The 25,518-nt window shown below is 30.3% G+C and overlaps 11 protein-coding genes across 11 annotated transcripts; 8 read left to right on the plus strand and 3 right to left on the minus strand.

The window, feature by feature from the left end:
- Window positions 1-46: 46 nt before the first annotated feature.
- On the plus strand, window positions 47-1,540 carry CDC20 (ubiquitin-protein transferase activating protein CDC20; the record flags this gene model as incomplete). Its single annotated transcript, XM_011279328.1, has 1 exon — window positions 47-1,540. One exon carries the CDS (start codon window positions 47-49, stop codon window positions 1,538-1,540), a length of 1,494 nt encoding a protein of 497 aa, XP_011277630.1.
- Window positions 1,541-2,536: 996 nt separating this feature from the next.
- SNF4 (AMP-activated serine/threonine-protein kinase regulatory subunit SNF4) lies at window positions 2,537-3,562 on the plus strand (the record flags this gene model as incomplete). Its single annotated transcript, XM_011279329.1, has 1 exon — window positions 2,537-3,562. The coding sequence occupies one exon, from the start codon at window positions 2,537-2,539 to the stop codon at window positions 3,560-3,562; it is 1,026 nt and encodes a 341-aa protein (XP_011277631.1).
- A 440-nt stretch (window positions 3,563-4,002) lies between these two features.
- On the plus strand, window positions 4,003-6,099 carry YSL12 (uncharacterized protein; the record flags this gene model as incomplete). The annotated part of the gene is made up of 1 exon (XM_011279330.1): window positions 4,003-6,099. One exon carries the CDS (start codon window positions 4,003-4,005, stop codon window positions 6,097-6,099), a length of 2,097 nt encoding a protein of 698 aa, XP_011277632.1.
- Window positions 6,100-6,933: 834 nt separating this feature from the next.
- On the plus strand, window positions 6,934-9,474 carry BN7_107 (uncharacterized protein; the record flags this gene model as incomplete). The annotated part of the gene is made up of 1 exon (XM_011279331.1): window positions 6,934-9,474. One exon carries the CDS (start codon window positions 6,934-6,936, stop codon window positions 9,472-9,474), a length of 2,541 nt encoding a protein of 846 aa, XP_011277633.1.
- Window positions 9,475-9,667: 193 nt separating this feature from the next.
- Window positions 9,668-10,658, minus strand: SWC5 (Swc5p; the record flags this gene model as incomplete). Its single annotated transcript, XM_011279332.1, has 2 exons — window positions 9,668-10,469; window positions 10,540-10,658. 2 exons carry the CDS (start codon window positions 10,656-10,658, stop codon window positions 9,668-9,670), a joined length of 921 nt encoding a protein of 306 aa, XP_011277634.1.
- A 201-nt stretch (window positions 10,659-10,859) lies between these two features.
- Window positions 10,860-12,233, plus strand: PBP2 (telomere maintenance protein PBP2; the record flags this gene model as incomplete). Its single annotated transcript, XM_011279333.1, has 1 exon — window positions 10,860-12,233. The coding sequence occupies one exon, from the start codon at window positions 10,860-10,862 to the stop codon at window positions 12,231-12,233; it is 1,374 nt and encodes a 457-aa protein (XP_011277635.1).
- A 381-nt stretch (window positions 12,234-12,614) lies between these two features.
- POL5 (DNA-directed DNA polymerase) lies at window positions 12,615-15,623 on the minus strand (the record flags this gene model as incomplete). Its single annotated transcript, XM_011279334.1, has 1 exon — window positions 12,615-15,623. One exon carries the CDS (start codon window positions 15,621-15,623, stop codon window positions 12,615-12,617), a length of 3,009 nt encoding a protein of 1,002 aa, XP_011277636.1.
- Window positions 15,624-16,726: 1,103 nt separating this feature from the next.
- On the plus strand, window positions 16,727-19,096 carry MDL2 (ATP-binding cassette permease MDL2; the record flags this gene model as incomplete). The annotated part of the gene is made up of 1 exon (XM_011279335.1): window positions 16,727-19,096. The coding sequence occupies one exon, from the start codon at window positions 16,727-16,729 to the stop codon at window positions 19,094-19,096; it is 2,370 nt and encodes a 789-aa protein (XP_011277637.1).
- Window positions 19,097-19,455: 359 nt separating this feature from the next.
- KAR9 (Kar9p) lies at window positions 19,456-21,597 on the plus strand (the record flags this gene model as incomplete). Its single annotated transcript, XM_011279336.1, has 1 exon — window positions 19,456-21,597. One exon carries the CDS (start codon window positions 19,456-19,458, stop codon window positions 21,595-21,597), a length of 2,142 nt encoding a protein of 713 aa, XP_011277638.1.
- Window positions 21,598-22,538: 941 nt separating this feature from the next.
- Window positions 22,539-23,513, plus strand: DIM1 (putative dimethyladenosine transferase; the record flags this gene model as incomplete). The annotated part of the gene is made up of 1 exon (XM_011279337.1): window positions 22,539-23,513. One exon carries the CDS (start codon window positions 22,539-22,541, stop codon window positions 23,511-23,513), a length of 975 nt encoding a protein of 324 aa, XP_011277639.1.
- Window positions 23,514-23,607: 94 nt separating this feature from the next.
- Window positions 23,608-25,515, minus strand: KEL3 (Kel3p; the record flags this gene model as incomplete). The annotated part of the gene is made up of 1 exon (XM_011279338.1): window positions 23,608-25,515. The coding sequence occupies one exon, from the start codon at window positions 25,513-25,515 to the stop codon at window positions 23,608-23,610; it is 1,908 nt and encodes a 635-aa protein (XP_011277640.1).
- Window positions 25,516-25,518: the final 3 nt, after the last annotated feature.

Genomic DNA, 25,518 nt, shown 5'->3' on the forward strand with positions numbered 1-25,518 from the left:
AAAGGCTGGACCTTATATTACTTTTAACAAATACAACCTCTTCAATATGACTTCAGTTTTTGATTCACCACCAAGATTATCAAGTAATCCAAGTAGAACAAATTTATCATATCAATCACCTATAAGAGAAAAATCAAATTCAACTTTATCATTAACTTCACCAACAAGATTAAATGTTGTTCATTCAGATTGGGATAATTCTACAATTCATAATAATTTAAAGAAAAATCCATCATTTACATCAAATAATCTAACTAAAACTGATCGTTTTATTCCTTCAAGATATTCATCATCAAATAATAGAGTTTCACAAAATGATTCATTACCTCCACCAAATGCTTCCCCATCAGCACATATTAAAGCAAGATCACAAATCATTTATAAACAATCAGTTGCAGATGCTTGTGGATTAGAAGTTGGTCAAAGAATTTTACAATATCAACCATTACCTCCACAAAGTAAACATTGTGTTCAATTAAATCAAAATTCTCAATTTAATAAAAATTCAAGAAGTGTTAAATCAACAATTGATCCTATAAGATCAAGAAAAATTTCTTCCAACCCTGAAAGAGTTTTAGATGCACCAGGTTTTATTGATGATTTTTATTTAAATTTAATAACTTGGTCAAGTGATAATTATTTAGCTATTGCATTAGATAATTCATGTTATATTTGGAATGCATCAAGTGGTGAAGTTGCATTATTAACAGAATGTGATTTTGGTATATCATCAGTTAGATGGTCAGAAGATTCTTCATATTTATCTATTGGTAAAGATGATGGTTCAATAGAAATTTGGGATATTGAAACAAGTTCTAAATTAAGAACAATGAAAACTCAAGCAGGTATTAGAATTGGTGCACAATCTTGGTCAAATCATTTAGTTTCAGCAGGTGCCAAATCAGGTGAAATTTTTATAAATGATGTTCGTATCAAGAATCATATAACAGATGTACTGAAAAATCATGTTGGGGAAATTTGTGGATTAGAATATAGGAAAGATGGATCACAATTTGCATCAGGATCAAATGATAATACGGTTTGTATATGGGATTCAAGAAGTTCAATACCTCAATTTACCAAAACCACACATACAGCAGCAGTTAAAGCATTAGCATGGCATCCAGAAATGAATTCATTATTAGCAACAGGTGGAGGATCATCAGATAAACAAATTCATTTTTGGAATACAACTACAGGTGCAAGAGTTAATACAATTTATACAGGATCACAAATATCATCATTACATTGGGGGTCATCAACATCATTTGGTAATGAAATTGTTGCCACTGGAGGTTATCCAAATAATTGTATTAGTGTTTATTCATATGATTACAAGATTAAAGTTGCAGAAATTGAAAATGCACATGATTCTAGAATTATATCTGGTAATATATCACCAGATGGATCAATATTAGCAACTGTTGGTGGTGATGAAAATTTAAAATTTTTTAAAGTGTTCAATAATACTAAAAAATTAGAACAATCAAGTACAATTGCCAATGGTAAAAACATGTCTAAAATCATGACAATAAGATAACCATTTTGATGTGTTATATAATGATGTATATGAATATACTCTTTGCATGTGATCTATACCCTAATAATTCCTATACCATATATAAACATATAATAAATAAAATTTGCATTTGAATCAATATAATGTTGTTTGTAGTCAGTAGTGTTTCTTTTTAAAACAAATCAATGAACTCATTGAAATAAATTTTAAAAAGGGGGTTTGGGTCAGAAGCTTGCAGTGCAAGAGCAACGACCCCAATGTGTAGGAATTTATGAGCAAGCCCATAATACAATTCCTTCACCATATTCCAAAAATAAAGGTAACATTTAAAAGTTCTCAATGAGAACATTTCAGTTGTTACACTGAAAAGAACAGATACTACACTTGATCTAAGCCAAAAGGCAAAGAGATTTAAAGAACTAAAACCATAGAAAATAATTTTTTTTGAAGAAAAAATTTAATGGGGATTTGATCCTTTTATAGAAATTTTGAAATTCGCGGGATGGCAAAAAAAAGTGAAAATTTGGGAGAAGAGAAGACAGGGTAAATTGGGGAATTTTGGGGTTTATTAGGGGTAGGAATTGAAGGTGTTTGATAGGTTTGAATGGGTGATTTGAAGAGGAAGTGATGGTGGTGATTGATTGATGGTTTGATAGATTATTGGTGTTTGTTAGTAATAAATATTTGTTCATTTCGTGTGTATTTGTACGTGAGTTTTTGTAGTTTGTAGTGTTGTTTTAGGGTTTGTACGTGGGCGCGATTTAACAACGAGACAAAAAACTCCATTTTTGAATATGGATTACACCAGTGACATATTGGGAATAGGAAACAGTAGATTAAAGACAGGATCTTTTTATTTCAATTCATTAAGCTATTATTATCACGGTGGAAGTGGTGCATTACGTTCTATCAGGCTTCATTAATATTATTGACTTTAGACTGGGGGTTTAGATATTTATAATAACAACATCATCAACATCAACAACAACAACATCACCAATATAACATAGTATAATCATGTCTGGTATACCATCAATTGAAAGTAGACTTCAATCAACACACATTGGAACAGAATCAACCACTCCAGACTCAAACAAGATTAGAAATGATCAAAAAGCTGGTGTTCAAGCAATTAGACAATTTTTAAAATCTAAAACTTCTTATGATGTTTTACCAGTTTCATATAGATTAGTTGTTTTGGATACTTCATTATTAATTAAAAAATCATTAACTATATTACTGCAAAATAATATTGTTTCAGCTCCTTTATGGAATCCAAAAACTTCAAGATTTGCTGGTTTATTAAATTCACAAGATTTTATAAATGTAATACAATATTATAAACAAAATCCTGATCAATTTGAATTTGTTGATCGTTTAACTTTAAATGACTTAAAAGATGTTGAAAAAGCTATAGGGGTAGAACCTATTGATACTGGTTCTATACATCCTTTTAAACCTTTATATGAAGCATGTGTTAAGATGGTTGAAGCAAGATCAAGAAGAATCCCATTAATTGATGAAGATGAAGATACTCATAGAGAAATTGTTGTTAGTGTCTTGACACAATATCGTATATTAAAATTTGTTTCATTAAATTGTAAAGAAACTTTAATGTTATTAGAATCATTAAAAAATTTAAAAATTGCAAATACTGATAAAGAAATTTCTACAGCAACTATGGATACACCAGTTATTGATGTTATTCAATTATTATCACATAATTCAGTTAGTTCTATACCAATTGTTGATGAACAAGAAAAGTTAATTAATGTTTATGAAGCTGTTGATGTCTTGGGACTGATTAAAGGTGGGATTTATAATGATTTATCATTAAGTGTAGGAGAAGCATTGATGAGAAGATCTGATGATTTTGAAGGTGTTTATACATGTACATTAAATGATAATTTAGCCACTATATTGGATAATATTAGAAAATCAAGATTACATAGATTATTTGTTGTTGATGAAGAAGGGAAATTAGTTGGTGTTGTAACATTAAGTGATATCTTGAACTATATATTATTTGGAGAAGAAGATTAGACCATGGGCTTTGGCCTATTAGTAATGTATTTTATTTTGTTGATGCTTTTGTGATTGTAGTCTGTAGATATGAGGTATTTCGTATTTCGGTCGTGCTTCCCGTTCGGGTCTTTTTCACCTTTGCAAATTCATAGGCTGGGAAAATGAAAATTACTAATCTGATGAGCCATAGTTTGCAATCAGATCGAACACTGATAAAAGATTTGAAAGCATTGTTTCTTCCGTTGATGAACTAGAGTATCTGAATCATATATTCCATTATTGTTAAGGTCTGTCTATTCTTGATCTGTTACTGGGTTGTTGGGTTGCTCAGTGTTGAGATCAAATTGTATCTTATCTCATAATCAGAAGGTATTAAAGATACAAGTCCGTCAGGTAATATAAACATCAAGAGTAAACTAGTCAAGAGACTCCATACAATACAATACAATACAATCATAATGACTACACCAGCAATAGAACTTCCACCAGATTCAGATGTCTTTGCTTCAAAAGCTGATATAAGGCAAGTCACTCCAAGAGCCATAATTACAGGTTTATTCATCGGTAGTATAGTTCTAATATCAAATTTCTTCTTTGCTTTCCAAACAGGTTGGATTTCAATGATGTCTTTACCATCTGCACTTTTAGCATATGCTATTTTCAAACAATTAAAACCATATTTATCTTATAAATTCACAGATGTGGAAAATGTATTTATTCAAAGTATATCAGTTGCTGTGGGGACTGGTCCTTTAGCTTATGGATTTGTTGGTGTTATACCTGCTATTGAAAAATTCTTAAGATCTGATGAATCAGGTACAGGTGAATTAGTTAAATTTTCAACAATAGATTTGATAATTTGGTCAACTGGTTTAGCTTTTTTTGGAATTTTTTTTGCAATTCCTTTAAGAAAACAAGTTGTTATTAAGGAAAAATTACCATTCCCATCAGGTAGTGCAACTGCTACCTTGATTTCTGTTTTAAATAATAGTGAAATTCGTCATGAAGATACAAATAATGCAAGAGCAAATGGTGATTATAATGAATTGTTAATTGAAACTGATGAAGAATCAAATTCAAATGAAGAATCTTCAATAAATTCAAATCATCAAGAACAAGTTGAAGAACCTGTTTCGGAATCTTCACCATTATTAGATAGCTCTCTAATAAAACCAAATAATCAAGACCAAGATTCTTATAGTGAAAACATTACATCATTAATTTATACATTTTCAATATCTTCATTATATACAATAACATCATATTTCATACCAATTTTAAGAAATTTACCAATTTTTGGTTCTTTTTTAGCAAATGATTACTTATGGACTTTTCAACCATCACCTGCTTATATTGGACAAGGTATTATAATGGGATTACCAACTGTTTCATACATGTTATTTGGTGCCTTCTTGGGTTGGGGTATCTTAGCACCATTATCAAAAAATTTAGGTTGGGCACCTGGTGAAATTGATGATTGGAAAACTGGTGCCCAAGGTTGGATCTTATGGATTAGTTTAGCAGTGATGGTTAGTGATAGTGTAGTGGCATTTTTGGTTGTTACAATAAAATCAATTTGGAATTTTTATCAAAAATCAATAACTAGTTATAATGCAACTACAAGATTAAATAAAAATGGGAATCCAATAAGTGCTACTGGAAGTTATGATGATAATGAAGCTGATCCACAACATTTAATTCATACCAATACTGTGGTTTGGGGATTATTAGGATCCTCAATACTTTGTATTTCTTCAATGACTTATTTATTTGGTACCAAAATCGTACCTATTTATTCATCAATCATTGCAATAATATTAGCATTATTTTTATCAGTTTTGGGGGTTAGAGCATTAGGTGAAACTGATTTAAATCCAGTTAGTGGAATTGGTAAATTATCACAATTAATCTTTGCATTAATCATCCCAAAGGATCATCCAGGTTCAGTTTTAGTTAATTTAGTCGCTGGTGCTATAGCAGAAGCTGGTGCTCAACAAGCTGGTGATTTAATGCAAGATTTAAAAACTGGACATTTATTAGGTGCTTCACCAAGAGCTCAATTTATTGCTCAATTGATTGGAACTGTATGGTCAATTTTCCTTAGTGCTGTGATGTACAAGATTTATAATTTAGTTTATGAAATTCCAAGTAAAATTTTCAGAATTCCAACTGCTGTTATTTGGATTGATTGTTCAAGATTAGTTACAGGTGAAGGTTTACCACCATATGCATTTGAATTTTCTTTATTATTTGGGTTAATATTTGGTATAATTTCATTGATTAAAAATGTATTCAAGAATAATCCAAGTGTTCAAGATAAATTAGTTTGGTTACCTTCAGGTGTTGCAGTTGGTGTGGGTATTTATAATACTCCATCTTTTACAATTGCAAGATTTTTGGGTGGTGTTATTGCTTATATTTGGATGAAGAAATGTAAACATTGTCATGAAGGTAAGACTGCAATGATTGTTTTCAGTTCTGGATTAGTTTTAGGTGAAGGTGTTTTCAGTATCGTTAATATGACATTGACCTCACTTGGTGTTCCTCATTTATAGAGAGTGTTGTTTATTGGTACATTATAAGACAGGTATCGAGCACAATGTTTGGAATACCCAAGTTTTGATTTAGAGCAATAATATGGTGATCAATATTCTAGGATAATGTATATATATACATTAATGACTTACATATAGTCTTGATAATTTTAATAAAAATTTAGATATGATATAATTTATTACTTCTAGATAGAATATTGGAAATAATTGTAGTACTTGAAAGTTGAAAACATGAAGATCGTCCTGTATATATACATGTGGGAAGTCAAATTAAGCGAATATTGTATCTAAAGTGATCGGATTATATTCGAAGCTAGTAATTACACAGCTATATAGCGCTTCTGATAGTATACTGCAGCAGCGCTAATTATTTAATTCTTATAGCTGCAGCTCTGCTGCAGTTATATAGCTGTTTGCTAGAACTTTTCGCTAATTATATGATCACATATGTATATACAATATAGCTATTATATATATAATATATATATATATATTATATTATATATTATAATTAGCAGGGCGCTAGCTGTAATTAATATATATAATAACTATTATATAATATTTAATATAGCTTCACACATGTGAGCTGCTGGTTTGATTATAATGATTATATTAATTTATTATAATATATATAAATCTAATATATATATAAGCGCAAATAAATTCGCGAATTAAATTTGAGAATTTTATTTGAGAATTTTATTATTTTTAAATTTGCATGCAATGATCAGCTTATATAATTATATATTAAATATTAAAAATTCAGGGAACGATATATCCTAATTTAATCATGATCATAATTGTATATATATAGATTACGGTTATAAAAGATCAATGCAGCTCGATATGTCTTCGACAAATTATGATAATTTTGAGAGTATCATGAACTCAATATTTCCACCTTCATACATTCCTTTCATTCCAGATGATCCCAGTACCGGTTTACAAGCCGAGTACCAAAGTATCAAAGAACGAATTATACTAAAACCAATGTCGATTCTTGATGCTCAAAGATATTTTGATGACCACAAAGAAGCAATATTGAAGAATGTGGATGAAGAATTATTGACTAAAACAATTCGAAATACAAGGTTTTGGAAGATATTTCAAGTAACTCGGAATCCTTTTCATCCAATTATCATAAATCTAAGTCTAATACAAGTGTTAGCTTCTTATCTAACCAGCAAAGAAAGGATAAGAGAATGGATCCTTAAAACCCAGTTCGGAAATGCATGCTTAGATCAAAAATTGTTCGCTAAAATATACAAGATGCTCTTTGTATTCCCAAAATCTTTATGTTCAACTAAAGTGCTTCATACAGAAATTGACTTAACTTTGGAGAATCAAAATAAACTCACAGATGATCATGCTAATACTTCAAATAACTACAGGCCAATTCCCAATAATGACGAGAGAAGTTTTATGCTAAGAAATGCTGCTGAATCTCTCGATCCGCCAGATACATATTTATCTCAAAAAGGTTTAGGCATGAAGCGGTCCATTTCTACAGGTAATACCAATGATAGTATAAATTTTCAATATGATGAATTACCAACTGAATGGATTGATGGTGAAGTTGATAAATTAGAAATTAAATTAGATGAGTTGCTAGAACCTAGTACAGCGGATGGATATGGTTTGGAAGTGATGCTTGAATTTTATAACAATCTACTAAGTGATGCTTTTAATGGACAACATTTTGCTGATCATACCACGGATCCTGAATACAAACATAGTTTAAGCTATTACAATGATGTAGTAGCACCAGTACTGAAGTTGTTGAATTTTGCTACTGAAAAAGATACAAATAAAAGGGCTCTCATGATCAACAATAGTACAAACATATCAGTCAAACAGAGTATTGGGCAAAGTCACCCAGCATTTGAATTTACTACTCCAAATAACAAAAGGATTGACATTGTGCTACTCTTCAATCATATCAGCGCTGCTATTAACTCTCCAGTTACATCTCCTATTATGTTGATTGAATCAAAGAAACCACGTGTGTTTAGAGAAAGTTCCTCGAGCCAAATGAAAATGGATAAATTTATCAAAACTTCATCAAAATTTAAGAAAATATCCACCCAAGCATTTAAATACTCAATTTCATTGAAACTACGTTTTGGAGTAATCACTGATAATGAATATAGTTTCTTTTATTGTATTCCAAAAGAGAAGAATGATCTCAAAAGTATCTTGGAGACTAAATCAGTAACATTAGATTGTATAATATCAAATGATAGGTTTTTGAAAGCTCCAAGGAATCAAGGTCACCAGACTCTCAACCAGTTAAATAGGGTGGAGTCAACACTATTATTTGCTATTTTCATTGCAAGAGCTGCATTATTTGGTCATGAAGATGATAGTACTGATGATTCATTTTGGCAAATTTTGAGACGTAACTTCGTTGATGAGTTTAGTGATAATGTTAGTGATAGCTCTCATTCGTCAACATCTAGTCATTCAGAATCTAGAGATGTACCACCAAGCTCAAACATGAGTCAAGCTATGTCCCGTCAAAGTGGTATTCATTCAGCTGGTACTGCATCTAGAACCGATGCGCCTACATCAAGGGATATTTTTAATAGTTATTTTCATGAACCAGTTATAGGGTATAATAAGGTTACAAAACTCAATAAACTTGATCACCCATCACTTAGTACACTTTATCTAGTTAATTGCAAAGACTTTCATGATTTAATAATGAACTATATATATGAAGATGATAAAGATCACTTGCAACAATTGATAACCCAAAAGCCAGATTCAAAAATTTTGATTAAAGTGTACATAAAAGATGATATGATGGAACAGCTAATAGATCACGAAGAAGATGAGTTTTTCTCATTCAAACGTGCTAAAAAATATACTCAAAAGTTTTTAAACCACAATGTTCATGATGAAGTGAATGTGAATAAAATTGTTAGGTATTATAACAATGAGAAGCTCATGAATAACAAGCCTGATGAATGCTTGAAGGTTCCTTTATTCATCACTTCAGGTGTCATTATTGATGAGAACAAATGGTCTGCGCCTGAATTGGGATCATTTGCTGCATTTGAATATTTAGATAATTTGGTGTCATTGGAAAATGAAGCTGATGTTAGTGGTGGTTTAATCCCAGTAGTCAAGAAATTGCATTCATTAGGTATTTCTCATGGAGATATTCGCTTGGAAAATGTTTCAAAAACTAAAGATACAGGAGAGATTATATTGATGGATTTTAACCGATCGAGGATTCTTTCGGATAATGCAGATAATATCGATTGGCAAAGGGAGCTCAAAAGACATGATTTTTATGTATTGAGGCACCTCAGGTATGATCTTGGCTTGGATCAACCAGAGGATGAAAATTTGTCAGATTATATTAATTAGCTATTGAATGATTAATTTGGAAACTCAATATATATATTGGTCATAAGTTTATAATTGCTATATATATATATATTGAAACTTGCTAAATTAAGTTTATAATGAAAAAATTATACATATTTTAATACATCTATTTCATAACGGTCGTAAAGATTTATATATAATGGCGAATGATTTGATGAAGGACCAGTCAGTTCTATTGTTTATTAGCCAACTCCTTTTTTCTAATTTCTTTAATTTGATTATCTTTGAAAAATTCCACTCTACTCAAGAAATCTTGTCTTTCTAAATAACCATCTTTATTATGTTGTCTTAATTCATCATCAATACCTTCTTTATCAACAAATTGTGCAAAATCTAATTTGGATTTTTCTAATGTATTGAATTTTGGTTTTATAGCACCACTTATTATACCTTCTAATAACGGTGGTCTTTTCCTTTTGATTCTTAATCTTGGTCCATCATGTTGTTTTAATTCTTTTCCATCTTTAGAATCTTTAGAACCATTTTTAGTTTCAATTTCAGATTTTGGATTATTTTTAATTGAATTTAAATATTCTCTAGCTTCTGCAGAATCTTTATTTACCAATTTCTCTTCTGTAACAATCTCACCTGCAAATTCATATTTTCTTTTAATCTTGATTTGTTCATTTGAATTTAATGGTTGAATATTATCAGATGAAGGTGATGGAGATGATGAACTATAACGATTTTTCAATCTTGCCTGTGATTGTTCTTGTAATTGCTTCCAAAGATCATTTACATCAACTGAGCTTTGAACATTATTCACATCTTTATATTGTTTTGATTGTAATTCTTCCTGGGCTCTTTGAGTTCTTGTTTTAATTAATCCACCTTCCGAACTTTCTATTCTACTATAATTTGCACTTTTAACTTCTTTCTCATAATCCAAACCATCATCATTCACTTGTCCTTTAGCACCCTTTTTAGATCCTTTCACAGGCTTTCTTACTTTCTCATCTTCTTCATTATCATCACTGGAAAAGTTATCATCTTGAGCTTTATATAGAAATTAGTAATATTCAACTTGATAATTGTCGTAAAAACTCACCGTTTTCTGGATCGAAATCCTCGTCTTCCTCTTCAATGTACTCTTCTTCCTGTTTGTCTCTCTCAGCTTCTTCTTGACTCATAATATCCTTTGCTTTCACCTGTTTCCAAACCATTCAACTTGTTGATAAACAAAAGTTATTTCAAAATCGCCATCACAGACCGCGAATTTTTCCTTCAAATGGTAAATTGTAAATTAAATCAAGGCACAAAATTCAAAGTACACGCGATTCAACAAAACACTGAACTTTCACATCTATCAGACTTCAGCTGTTTGCTATCAATCACATAATATCTGCTATTCAAAGAGGAAAGCCATGCTCAAGCGAAAGAACGAAGAGGTCAATGCTGTGGACCAGTCAAACTCTGGGATCAAGAGAGTCGCGCTGGACGCTGAAGTTGTTGAGGCACAGGATGAAGACGGTGCACAAGATCATGATATGATCAAAACAGAAGACAATCAAGAGAATAACGATATCAACTCCGCTATTGCTGCTGCTGTTGGAGGCGAGTCATCCGAAGGTTCAAGGGCCATTTCTAGTCATAAAGTTCATCAAGATGGTGATCCTACTTATGTTCATTTTAGAATGTTGTGTCAAGTTAAAGAAGCCGCATTAGTTGTAGGAAAAGGTGGTGAAAAGATTAGTCATATTAAAGAAGTATCAGGAACTAGAATAAACGTTAGTGAGAATATTCGTGGTGTTACTGAACGTGTTATCCATGTTAGAGGTCCTGCAGAGAATGTTGCTAAAGCTTTTGGTTTAATGACAAGAGCTATATTAGATGAAGAGGAAAACGTTCCATCAACTGTTGATTCACATCATTTTGCATTACAATTACTCATACCACATCAAGTTATTGGTTATGTTATTGGTAAACAAGGTGGTAAATTCAAAGAAATTGAAGAAAATTCAGCAGCTAAATTGAATGCAAGTAGTCATTCAATGCCATTTTCTACAGATCGTTGTCTAACAATAGCAGGTGTAGCTGATTCTATTCATATTGCAACTTATTATGTTGCACAAACAGTGTTGACTCATAAACCAAACTTCAAAGGGAAAGTCATATTTTATGATCCTGGTCAACAACACCAACATCATCAACAGCAACAACAGCAACACCTTAATCTTCCACAACATCATTTACAACATCATCAACCGGGGCTGCCACCAAACCCATTACTGTTCAATGGAATGATGAATTTTGGTCAACTGCCACAATTTGATCAACGTCAATTATTACAATTTAATAATTTTGCAAGACCACAACATAATAGAAATCATAATGGGAAATTTCAACAAAGACCACCATTTTCTATGAATGTACCTATAAATCCATTAACTTTACCATTAGCAAGCTCAACTGGTGGCGTTGGTGGTAGTCCACAAATTACACAAGAAATTTTCATACCTAATGAATATGTTGGTAATGTTATTGGTAAAAGTGGTAAAAATATAAAACTGATTAAAGATACTTCAGGTTCTAAAATTCAAATTGCTGATCCAAATCCAGAATCTAAAGAACGTAAAATAACGTTAGTTGGTACAAGTGCTGGTAATCAAACTGCTATTTTCCTGATAAATAATAGAATTGAAAGTGATAAAAGAAGTAATGAGGCAAAAGCAAAATCCGCAGCTCCTCAAAATCATGAATCTGATTCTATTAAAAAGGAAATACCTGAAAGTACTTGAAGTTTTTAATGAACAAAATTTGGATGATACAAAAGAACGTTTAGATACCCATATTCTTCAAAATGATACCACTTATTTTATCCCTTTTGATTTTGCTTTGATTCTTTGCTAAAAAATTATTGTTTTGCTTTATTATTTTATGATTAATTGTATTTTCTATTTTTGTTTTGATGTATTTTTATTGATTCTTATTGTATTATTACTGTTTTAAATTTCAATTCTCATGATGAATCCTTTTATTTTAAGTGTTATGCAATCAATTCTTAACATCCAGTATATACTAATGACATGCGATTATGAAATGTTCAAGAACTACGCGATTGGTATATCATATGATACAAAACGTAGTATAATACATCTATATATGAGTTGTATAATTATCTAATTTTGACTTCTTTTGGAACTTAACCAATTGATAAAATCGAAAAATATTGAACTTGTTAATCTTGAATTTTTCTTAGTCCACCATTTTTTCAATAATTCAGTATATTGATCAATAATTAAATCAGCTGAAGTTTCATCTAATGCTAAAATTTGTTTTGAAATGAAGATTGAACATTGTGATGATGAAAGATTAAAATCATTTGTATTTGATGTTTTTAATGAATCTGTTTGGATGTTTTTTAGTAATTCAAATAAATAATCTTTATCAAGAGTTTTGATTTCAATTTTTGATTTACAAATTCTATTCTTCAATAATTTATGAATCTTTGTACCTAATGATTTATCTAAAGTTAATTTTAAACCTGTTAATAATGGTTCCACTGTATAAACAAGTAATTCACTATTTGGATTTTTCTTAGCAAAAGTTTCAAGTAAATCAAGAATACGATGTTTAAACAACAAGATGTTTGATCTTGCATCTTGAACTTCAGCTTTTCTTTTATTACCAGTTTGAATGTTGTCTAAAGCATCACGACGTTGTTTGAAAATTTTTGATAATTGTCCATCAATAGCCATCATTTGTTCATCATCCATAGATTCATCAGACATATCATCATCTTCATCATCACTTGAAAATGTAACTTCCCCATTATGTTGAGAAATGTTTAAAGCTTCAGCTAATGCAAGATTTGTCTTTTTATCTAATTCAGAAACTTCATCGTTATCTTCATCTTCATCTTCTTCATCACCACTACTTTCACTATCACTTTCTTCTTCATCTTCGTCATCATCATCATCATGATCATGACTATGTTCTTCTTCTTCTTCATCTTCATCCACAAATTCATCTTCACCTTCAAATAATGCTTTTTGACCTTCTTTATTTTCCTTGGTCTTTATAACATCAAATAATAATTCTAATGCACCTAAATCAATTTTTTCACAAAAATTTTCCCATACAATCATACTTAATTTTTTCAATAATGAACTTTTTTGACTAACAAAATTTAGTAGAATTTCAACAATACCAATAATACTATCTTGTTGATCATCATTATCTTCATCATCAGCGCTTTCCTTTTTATGAGCATGATAATAATCTTGTAATTCTTGTAAAGTATCAACAGATTCTGCACCACCAGAAAATAATTGAATTGTAACCATAGAAAATAATAATTCAAAAACTAAAAGTCTTGAATTATCAATATGTTTTGAACTTTCTCTTTTATTTCTAATTTTTTTTAAAATTTTCAAAGATTTATCCTTAACTGAACCTAATTCTTCATCAAATTCAAAAATTGGTACTTTTTCACCAGAATATTCAGTTAAGAAACTTAATGTCTTGAAAGACCATGTTTGATTATCAGTACGTTCAATGGTAACAACATCTGATAAGATGGAATTCAATCTTTCTTGAGCAAATTCTGCAATTGGTGATTCTTCTTCATCTGATTTTTTGAAAAAGGCAATATGGACTAATGATTTCAATACTGAGTCTAACCATTTTAAATCAGTTTCAATATCAATTGAAGATTTCTTACCACGAACAAGATGTAATAATTGATCAATTGCCCATTTTTGTGTTTTAAGTTCAGATTCTTTACCTGAATCTTGATTTTTAACAATTGGATTCTTCAATACATTTATGAAAAATTTTGCAATTGTTGAATTTGCTTTTGATTCAGTTAATAATTTTTCCACAGTTTTAGATTTTGTTAATCTATCAAATTGTAAACTACCAAAATCACCAATTAGGACATTTTGTAAAACATGAATAATCTTTTCTGGTTGATTTATTGAAATTTCTGTTATTTTGTTTAATGTCTTTTTGGCAACTTTATTTAATAATCTATTACTATCTGAAGTTTGATTAATTAAAGTTCTCATAAAATTTTGTGTAAATAATGGAGATGATTGTTCTGGTTGGACTGATTCGAATAATAATTCAAAAATTTCAAATCCCCAAAATTTACGTTCATGTGAAGCTTTTTCACTAAAGAACCCTTCGTCAATAATAACTTTCCAAAATTCTGCAATATTAATATATTCTGAAGTGGAATTATTTGGATTTTTACCATTTGATTTGGATTTTTTTCTACCTTCATTACTTGATTTTTTTCTTTTTTTAGAATTTTCAACTTGTTGATCAATTGGTTCATTATTATTATTATTAAGTGATGTTAATTCTTTAACAATTAATGGCCAAACAAAATGTAATCTTGGTGACCAAGAACCCTTTTTTTTATTATTACCTTTTGTATTGTTATCATCCGAATCATCACCAGTGGAAACATCTTTCAATACTTTAGCTAAAGATGCAATATTTACTTGTTTTAATGGATCAGCTTCTTTCCAAGTTGGATTTTGGAATGTTGTTGAATTTAATGTAGTATTTCTGAAAGTTGAAGGGACAGATAGATATAAGGCAACACCTTCAGTGGTTAATGATAATTGATATTCATCTAATTTTGTGAAAACGTAAAGAATTAAATCTTCACTTAATTTAGAATAAACTGAACCTAATAATCCAACCATTGTAAATAAGGTTGGTTCTCTAATCCATGATTTTTGTGAAGCAAGATCGAATAAGTTATCAGTGAATAATTTGAAATTTTCACTTGAGATATCTGAGGCAAAAACACCAGAATTAACATTAGAAATACATTGTAAACCAAATAATTTACCAAACAAGACAGCACGTTCTTCTTTACCATTCATTGAGCTTGAAACTTTAGTATTGGTGTTTATGAGCTCAAGTAATTGCTTTAGGGATAATGAACCATTTTCACGTCTTATATTGATCAATTCTGTTAAACATGTAGAAAACCCAACTCTTGAAGAACCTCTTGAAGATGAAAGACCTTTAATCAATCTAGTTAATGCATATTCCCATTCAGATTCATCATTAGCTTCACTTAACTCTGTAAGTAATGCGATTGAAGAAGTGATTCTTTCTTGCTCAATGTCACTACTGAGCTTGTAGTAATGATCTCTAGAGACTGTCATTATGAACCTTGGACCCTTTGAACCTTTACAACCACAATCAAACAGAGATCCATTCAAAGCTCATCTCATCGCATGGGTATTAAATATATTTTCTTCGCGAATCCACAGATGTAACCCTGATTACTGAATTTTATGAATACTAATTAGAAACCCACTTGGCTACCTCTTTAGGAAGTCTACCATTTCCAGGCGTAATTTTCAGAACAAATCAAATTTGTTCAGAATTTGGTGTTTTTCAAGAATTAAAGGGAGATTAAACAGACACTTTGAATGAATTGAGAGAGAACAAGTTCCAAGTCAACTAGATCAAATCATTCATATTCACAATGTCTTCCTGGAGAAAAGCTGGTTTTTCGTACGTGTCAACACCATGGAGGGAGACAATTGGGGACAACAATTGGCTTGTTGTGCTCAATTGTTGCCAGATCTCAAGTCAATATGGCTCAACAAAATACTAACAATCACATCAACAGATTTAACAAATACTTACAAATCGCTGCTTCAACTGTCAGAAAATCTTTGAAGCCAGAATTCAACACTCAAAAAGTGCAGGCCAGAGAAGCTTCAGATGCTAAAGTTCTTAAATTCGTCAACGGTGTTGCTCAAGATGCTCAACCATTAAAGAAATAAGCTTATGCTAACTGAACATTAGAGATACAATTTAAAATTCATTATGACTACAAAACATACACTTTAAAATGAAATAAATGTCCATACAAAACGCATTGAACACATACAATTGTAGTTGATACTTGTAGTAATCAATTACTAGTAGTTCATAGTAGTGGATCCATTTGTAGGCTTTCTTTCACCGATACGCACACTCGGCAGCGTTCGTTTCCCAGCACAAATGGACTTTTGGAGCCTGGAGTTAAAATTTATATGACCAAATAAAGTGGAAAAGGTGCCATTTCGATCAACACATTGACTTTTTATAAATTGATGGAAAGTTCTTCATTTGCATTTTATATTCATCAATATTCGCTTTTTATTCTCAGCTAATTTTAATCAAATCTCTGTTATTAAATATTCATCGTCTTTGTCATAAACAATTTTTCAACTTCAACTAATGCAAAGATCCATATAAAGAAATAGTAAGAGTCATGTTTTTCATACTGAAACCATCTTTCAAGTTAGCTCAACGTCCAATATCAAAACTTTCTGTGGTTTCAAATTGTCTAGTGAAACAATCATTATTGAATCCTTCAAAAATAAATCAATATGGTGATATTTCAAGTTCAAAATTCTCTACAATCTCCAAAAATATAAAATATAGATCAAATCCATTAATATCTAATTTAATAAATAAAAAAGATCCAATAATAAATTATTCAATACTGAATCGTTCATATTCACAATCAAATGATTCACCATCACAAAAAATACATCCAAATTTAAATGATAAACCTCAAGCAGTAGGAACCCAACAAAAAAGTAAAGATTCAATTGATCAATCAAAATCTGAACAATCATCACAACAAACACAACAAGGTCAAACATCTTTAGCATGGGGTGACTTAAGAAGATTATTTGGATTGATCAAATATGATAGTAAACTTTTAGCAGTTGCCATATTTTTATTGTTAATATCATGTGCTGTGGGTCTTATGCTTCCAAAAGCTTATGGTCTTGTTATAGATTCCACAAAAAACATTATTGATGGTGAATTACCACCAATCATATATGGATTATCATTATATCAATTCATTGGTGTTGTTGCAGCTTTATTAACCGTGGGTATCACTGCAAATTATGGTCGTATTATTTTATTAAGAATTCTTGGTGAAAAAATGGTTGCTAGATTAAGATCAAATGTTATTAAAAAAACTATATCTCAAGATGCTGAATTTTTTGATGTTAATAAAGTTGGTGATTTAATTTCAAGATTAGGTGCTGATGCTTTCATTGTTTCTCGTTCTATGACTCAAAATATAAGTGATGGTTTCAAAGCTGGGATTGTTGGTACTGCTGGTATTGGTGCAATGGTTATGATTAGTCCACAATTAGCATCAGTTGTGTTTGTATTTGTCCCAGTTGTTATTATGGGTGCGCTAGCGTTTGGTACAAGAGTTCGTGCAATTTCTAGAAAAATTCAACAAGCTACTGGTAATTTAACAAGAGTTGGTGAAGAACAATTAAGTGGTATTAAAACAGTACAAAGTTTTGTCGCTGAAGGTAAAGAATTACGTAAATATAATAGTGCTATAAGGAATGTATTTAGATTAGGTAGACAAGAAGCTTATTTAAATGCTAAATTTTATACTGGTTATTCATTGATTGGTGATTCTTCATTTTTACTTATTTTATGTTATGGTGCTGTCTTAGTCGCTAGAGGTTCAATGACTGTTGGTGACTTAGCTGCATTTATGATGTATTCAGAATATGCAAGTAATGCTACATATAATTTAGCTAATTTTTATTCAGAATTAATGAAAGGTACAGGTGCAGCATCAAGACTTTTTGAATTAATTGATAGAGAACCAAAAATTCATGCAACTATTGGTGAACCATTAGTCTTTAAACCAAAGGGTGAAATTGAATTTAAAGATGTTTCATTTTCATATCCAACAAGACCAAAAATTCAAATATTCAATGAATTAAACTTTAAAATCCCACAAAATTCAAATGTTTGTATAGTGGGTCCTTCAGGTAAAGGTAAATCTACTGTAACATCATTATTATTACGTTATTATGATGTTACAAAAGGTCAAATCTTACTTGATGGTCATGATATTTCAGAATATAGTGTTAAAAGTTTAAGAAGACATCTTGGTGTTGTTCAACAAGAACCAATTTTAATGTCTGGTACAATTCGTGATAATATTACATATGGATTAAAAGAAACAAATGTTGATGAAAGTTTAATAATTGAAGCTGCTAAAAAGGCAAATTGTCATGATTTTATTACAAAATTTCCAGATGGTTATGATACTATAATTGGTCCAAGAGGTGCTTTATTATCAGGTGGTCAAAAACAAAGAATTTCCATTGCAAGAGCATTAATTAAAAATCCAGCTGTTCTAATCTTGGATGAAGCTACATCTGCATTAGATAGCAAAAGTGAATATGCAATTAATTTAACATTACAACAATTAATGAAGGATGAAAAATTAACCACAATCTCCATTGCACATCGTTTATCAACAATTAGAAAAGCTGATATGGTTATAGTATTGGGTTATGATGGTAAAGTTGCAGAAATTGGTAATTTTGAACGTTTATATTCAGATAGACATAGTGCATTATATAGATTATTAAATGAAGATAAAAATGAACTTGAAGATAAAAAACCAAAAAAGCATCCAAATGGATCAAATAATAATGAACAAGCTGGATATGAAGATCAAATTGATGAATTTACTGAAGATTTTATCAAGAAGGAAATTATTCAAAAAGGTTTAGAAGATATAAATTTTGATCAAGCTGCAATGTCTAATCCTAATAAGATTGAAGAAGTACAACAAAAACAATGAATTTCAAGCATCTTTTTTTGCATATTTATATGAACCCCATATTTATATTAACTATTATGTATACCCACTCTTAATTGTACAAATGACTTTATTAATATAAATAGTTTCTTTGAATAATATCTATATACAAATACAATTATACGGGTAACTATTTCGCGAACGATTTTCGCGACTGATCTCTGGCGCGCGTTTGTTTTGATTTTGATCGGCTCTAAATCAATACAAACAAATTAAGGGCACACAAAATATAAACATGATACACTAGTTCAAACTTGAAACTAGAAAGACATCAACACAATTTTAACCAACAAAACACACACCACAGAACCACAAGGACATTGCTAGACTAACAGGGGAATATGGTACAGAGGCTTTCAGAGATACTTACGGTACGGTCAGAGTTCAATTTGTTTGAAAGCATCGCGAACCTAGAGCCATTTGATCTGAATCGGTTAGATAAAGTTGTTGATGAAGTATTAAGTTATATTACTGATGTTAAGGGGATATTCCAGTTTGTTTCTACTCTACCTCTTGATTTGAAGCAAAATTTAAACTGGCTTGCAGAAGGAAGAAATAGATATTATGATATCCATAGAAAAATTGATTCAATAGATTCTCTTGTGTTACAATCATTAAATTTATTAGAAGCTAATTTTGAAATTGATGAGAAAATTGCTGATTCTGGTATATTTGATAAACTTGATGTTCTAGGAGAAATTACATTAGAGGTTAAACAATCTCATTTTACACAATTTAAAAATGAAATTGATGTATCTACTGAATATAATGAAATATTCAATCTTACAATGAACTCAATAAACAATGAATTGGAAAGTTGCTTAAAGAAATGTTTTAGAATCCATGAAAGAAGATTTAGTTCACCTGTGCGTCATGCTCCAAATTTCAATCTAGATCTTTTAACCAAAAAATTATTTAAACAAAAATCTGGTCTTCGATTACCTTTACTTACCGAAATTGAAAATCAACTTTATGAAGAATTTTTAGATTTGAAAAGTACAGTTGATCCATTAAGGGCAAGTTTAGAATTTATACCATCAAAAATTCAAGAGTTCCAAGAGAAACATAAAGATTTAGATGAAATTAATATCGCTAATATAAGACAAAAATATAATTCATTAATTAAAGAATTGAATTTTCTACAAAATGAAGTTGATGATTTAAAATTTGAATTAGTTGATAAAAGATGGAGTGAAATTTTCAGTTATTTAAATACAGAAATGTCATATATGATTGTTAGTGTACAAAAAGAAACTTCAAAACTATCACATCTAAAAGATTCCAACTCTTCAATTGAATCACAAGTTCTAAAGAAAATCAAATATACTACACATATTGTTGATAATACATTTGTTGTTATAAACCAAGCTATTGATGAAAAATTAATTGATTTTGCTACAGTGGAAAAAAGTAATGGGTTAGCTGAACGTTGGCTAGAAGTTAAAGAATCAATACCAGATGAATATTTACCTTTCTTAGAAGCTGATGATGATGATGATTTGGAGGAACTTAAGAAATTTAAAACTTTATCATTAGATGATGGGAATTCGAAACGTGAAGATAGTGATAATACACCAGTAAAGAATAAAAGAAGGAGTAGAGCTGGTGAATTTTTTATGGGTAAATTGAATCTAAAACCTATTATGATAGAAACCAATCCAACATCTGCTATAAAACAGGATATTAATGACGTGCCGAAACATATACTGTCTGATAGTCATAAACATAACAAACTTGATAGTACACCATCGAAACCAGGCTCATCAACACTAGATGCACATTCACTACAAAAGATTCCTGAGTTAAAAACAGCATTATCTAAAGAAACTGAAAATTTAATAGCTAAAAATTATCTTGCAAGTCCACCATCGGATAAAAGTGATAGCAAATCTTCAATGAGTCCAATTAAAGAAGTACAAACACCAGAAGCTTTGAAAATTGATAGTCATAAATATGATGTTTTCCAAACCCCACGTCCATCTGATCTAAATAGAAGAAGATCACTACAAGTACCGTCATCAGTTTCAAGATTACCTGTTTTATCTAAATCAAAAGAACCAACTGCTTCTAGAATACCTAGACCTAGCTCTCGTCTGGGAGCTCATGATAGAGAAAGATCATTATCAAAAGATAAGTCACAACCTGTTGAATCATCAATCCAAAGAAAATTGAATAGACCAGCAAGTGCCATGGCATCAACAAGACTTACACAATCTGATAGGCCACCATCAAGAGCAGGTGTTTTGAATAAGAGACATTCAATGATACCACAAACACCAGTCAGATCATCTTATATGGTTAAACCTGTTGAAAGAACAAGTTCAAGAAATTCTGAATCTAGAAGACGTTCATTATTACCACAACCAACACCAGTAAAAGAAATAATTGAGAGAGGTGGTTCAAGACTTGGTGAAAGAAGATCATCAGCAGAGGTTAGAACACAGAGATTTTTAGATAGACCAGAAAAACCAATTTGGAAATGAAGAGACATGACATGATGTAATTTTTTTTGTAATATATATTCATTTTTTGATTTAGATGTTGATAATAACTATACAAATAAGAGACTACAATGGGAAGTGATTTTTAGGGAATAAATGTTAAATATGTTAAGTAATTATTTTTGCGGGATATATGTAGTTCTTATGTTTTAATAAATATATAAATAAATAATAATAAATATGAGATTGACCTCTTGCAATAATACGACAATGAGACGACGTATTTCACATATATATGAAACCTGTTATTAATAAAGAATTCACACATTGATATGAGATAGACTACCTTTGGGTCTTATCTTTACCAAACAATTTAGTAAGCCAACTTTGCTCATCAGTTTGTCTAATTTCCTCTTCTGTAAATGGTCTAAGCGACCCATCACTTAATTTTTCCCCTATTTGAACTCTTTTACCTTCATCATATGCGACTATTTCCAATTGTTAAAATCAGCTTCCCTTTCAAAATCAAACCATTCTTATACTTACCTCTTTTGAATAAATAATAACTTGTCACGAGAAATACTGGAACTCCAGCAAAGATCAAACGGAAACTATTCGAAATTAGTATATGATTGAAAAAATAACAATCTTTCATTCAACATACTGTCTTGCTCTTTGTTTGATCTCTTTTGGAACATCGGTGAAAGTTTTGTCCATTTTCTGATATATTCAAAATTTTCAGCTTTGATCGACCTTTTTATTAAATCTTAGTAATTGTGGATCGTGATTGTTGTTTGTTTTCTGGGGGAAGTTTGGGAATTCAAAGAGTGGGACAAAAATCTAATTCGCGGAAAATCTGTTGATGGAGTGTTCTTACCAACATTACTTTTGGATAAGAAAAAAATTTATGCGATGAGCTTGATCTCTAAATGAAATAAATTAAGACTTTTAAAACATTCCCTGGTTAGAAAGTATAGTTGATAATGGCCAAAGTAACAAGTAAAAAGAAATATTCAGGTGCTGGTGAAAACCAAGTTGCTGCTGAAAAACATATGAACTCTGTTTTCAAGTTCAATACAGATTTGGGTCAACATATTTTGAAAAATCCACTTATAGCTCAAGGTATTGTTGATAAAGCTAATATTAAACCTTCAGATATTGTTTTAGAAGTTGGTCCAGGTACTGGTAATTTAACTGTTCGTATCTTGGAAAGGGCTAGAAAAGTTTTTGCTGTGGAAATGGATCCAAGAATGGGTGCTGAATTAACTAAAAGAGTTCATGGTACACCAGTAGAAAAAAAATTAGAAATTATGTTGGGAGATTTTATGAAGACAGAATTACCATATTTTGATATATGTATTAGTAACACTCCATATCAAATTTCATCTCCATTAGTTTTCAAATTAATAAATCAACCAAGACCTCCAAGAGTTTCCATACTGATGTTTCAAAGAGAATTTGCATTAAGATTGTTAGCAAGACCAGGTGATTCATTATATTGTAGATTATCAGCAAATGTTCAAATGTGGGCAAATGTCACACATATTATGAAAGTTGGTAAAAATAACTTTAGACCTCCACCACAAGTTGAATCTAGTGTTGTTAGAATAGAGATTAAAAATCCAAGACCCCAAGTTGATTATAATGAATGGGATGGTTTATTAAGAATCGTTTTCGTTAGAAAGAATAGAACAATTGCAGCTGGTTTTAAATCAACAACAATTTTAGAAATTTTAGAAAAAAATTACAAAACATATTTAGCTACATTAGATGGTGATGCTATGATGGATGTTGAAAACGCAAGTAAAAAAAATGGATTATTAGAAACTGTTAAAGAAAAAATTAATCAAGTCCTAACTGAAACTGGATTATCTGAAAAAAGAGCTGGTAAATGTGATCAAAATGATTTCTTGAGACTTTTATATGCATTCCATCAAGTTGGTATTCATTTTGCATGATTTATATAAACATTACATTCATTATATATAAATTTATAAATATTGTACATTAGAAATAATAAAATTTTATACTATATTAATAATAATCTATGATCTATCTTCTAGTTTTTGTAGTTTTAGTGGTATCTTTTTCAATAACTTCATCAACACCACCAAGTTCTTCTAATTTATCTTCTTCAATACGAATTTGTTCTCTTCTTTCCCACCAACGATCTTGACATAAATCAAATGATTTTTTCTTTAAATGTTTACCACGAGCATCTTTATTTTGAGAAATTGCCCATTCTAAAAATTGTGCACCTGATCTTACATAGAAAGCTCTTAAAGATTCAAAAGCTTTTGGATGTGGTAACCAAGGTCTTGGATCTGGAATTTCAGGTTCTTCTTCTATTATATCTTCTTCCTCTTCTTCTTCTTCTTCTGCAACTAATTTCTTATCTTCAGTTTCTTCTTCATCGTCATCTTCACCTTCATCGTCATCTTCTTCTTCATCTTCTTCATCTTCATCTTCTTCTTTAACAGCATGTTCTATTGGTTTCAAATTTTCCCAATAAATTTTCAAACCATCCAATTTAGCTAGATCAATAGAATACAAACTATCAATAGAATAATCACGTTCACCAAATTCCCAAACCCCACCAAAAATGAATAAAGTATCATCAACAACCGCGGTTGAAGCATTAAATCTAGGGTGTGGTAAACTATTCACTATTGGATATTCTCTCTTTTCACTATCAGTTTCTTCTTCTTCAGATTCATCAAATTTTTTCAATTCTGCTTCAATTTCATCATCATCTTCATCATCTTGATCATCATCATTTAATTTAGCTTTCTCCAAAATAGAATTTAAAACATTTTCAAGATCTTCATCTCTATTTTGTTTTTTATTAATTTTTTGTTGTTTAGCCTTTTGTGCTCTTAAAGATAATGAATACCATCTATTACTTTCAATTTGATAAGTAAATAAATCATTATAAAATAAAGAATCTAAAGATTCTTCAGTTTCTTCAAAATCATAAACACCACCAAACAATACACCTCTACCTTTATGATGAACCATTGAACAACCAACTCTTGGTGATGGTTGGAAACCTTGCTTCTTACGTCTTTCCCATCTAATTGCAGATAAATCACTCTTCATTTTTAACATCCAACAATCTGTTAAAATCTTACCCTTTTGAAGACCTTTACCAGCTTTAACTTTACAATAACCACCCCATAACAATGCACCATCGGCATCTGGGATCAAAGAATGACCAGATCTTGCATCTGGAATTGGATGATTTGGTGGGAATTCAATTTGTGTCCATTTATAACTTGTAATATCAAATACCCAAAGATCATGTAAATAAGAAGTTGAAGAACCTAAATCACGGAATCCACCAGACATTATGAAAAAATTCTTCCATATAGTAATTCTATGACCAGATCTAGCAGATGGTCCTTTTTTTTTATCTTCAATCTTGGTCCATTCTTTTGTTGTTGAATCTAATAACCAAGTATCAGAATAATGATAAAAAGTATTTTGTTTTGGACTTGAGAATTCACCACCGTGTAATAAGATAACACCACTTGGATGTGCCGCTATAGCAGCTGATGATCTAGGCATTGGACTATTCCTTGATGTGATTTTCCTCCATTGATCAGAATCTGGGGCATAAGTAAATAAATCATTATAAAAAGCAGAAATATTATCCACGGTATTTTCACCACCAAATATAATTAATTCCTTTTTACCATGATTTGGATTAGCAACCATTGAAGAATTAATTCTTTTAGAAGGTCTTTCCACAGATTCAATATTTATAGCTTCAAAAGCTTCTTGTTCTTTTTTATAATTTGCTAAAATTTCATCAATATCAACATCATCTTCATCAATTTCACCAGTTTTTTTAGCTTTTTTCTTGGTATTTCTTTCAGCTTTTGCTAAATTTTTTTTATTCTTTTCTTCAACACGAGCTTTTTTAGCTTCTTTATCCTTTTTATTATTCTTTTTTGCCATTGT

This window comes from Wickerhamomyces ciferrii, contig 00001 (assembly GCF_000313485.1).
Source record: "Wickerhamomyces ciferrii WGS project CAIF00000000 data, strain NRRL Y-1031 F-60-10, contig 00001, whole genome shotgun sequence".
Classification (NCBI taxonomy): Eukaryota; Fungi; Ascomycota; class Saccharomycetes; order Phaffomycetales; family Wickerhamomycetaceae; genus Hansenula; species Hansenula ciferrii.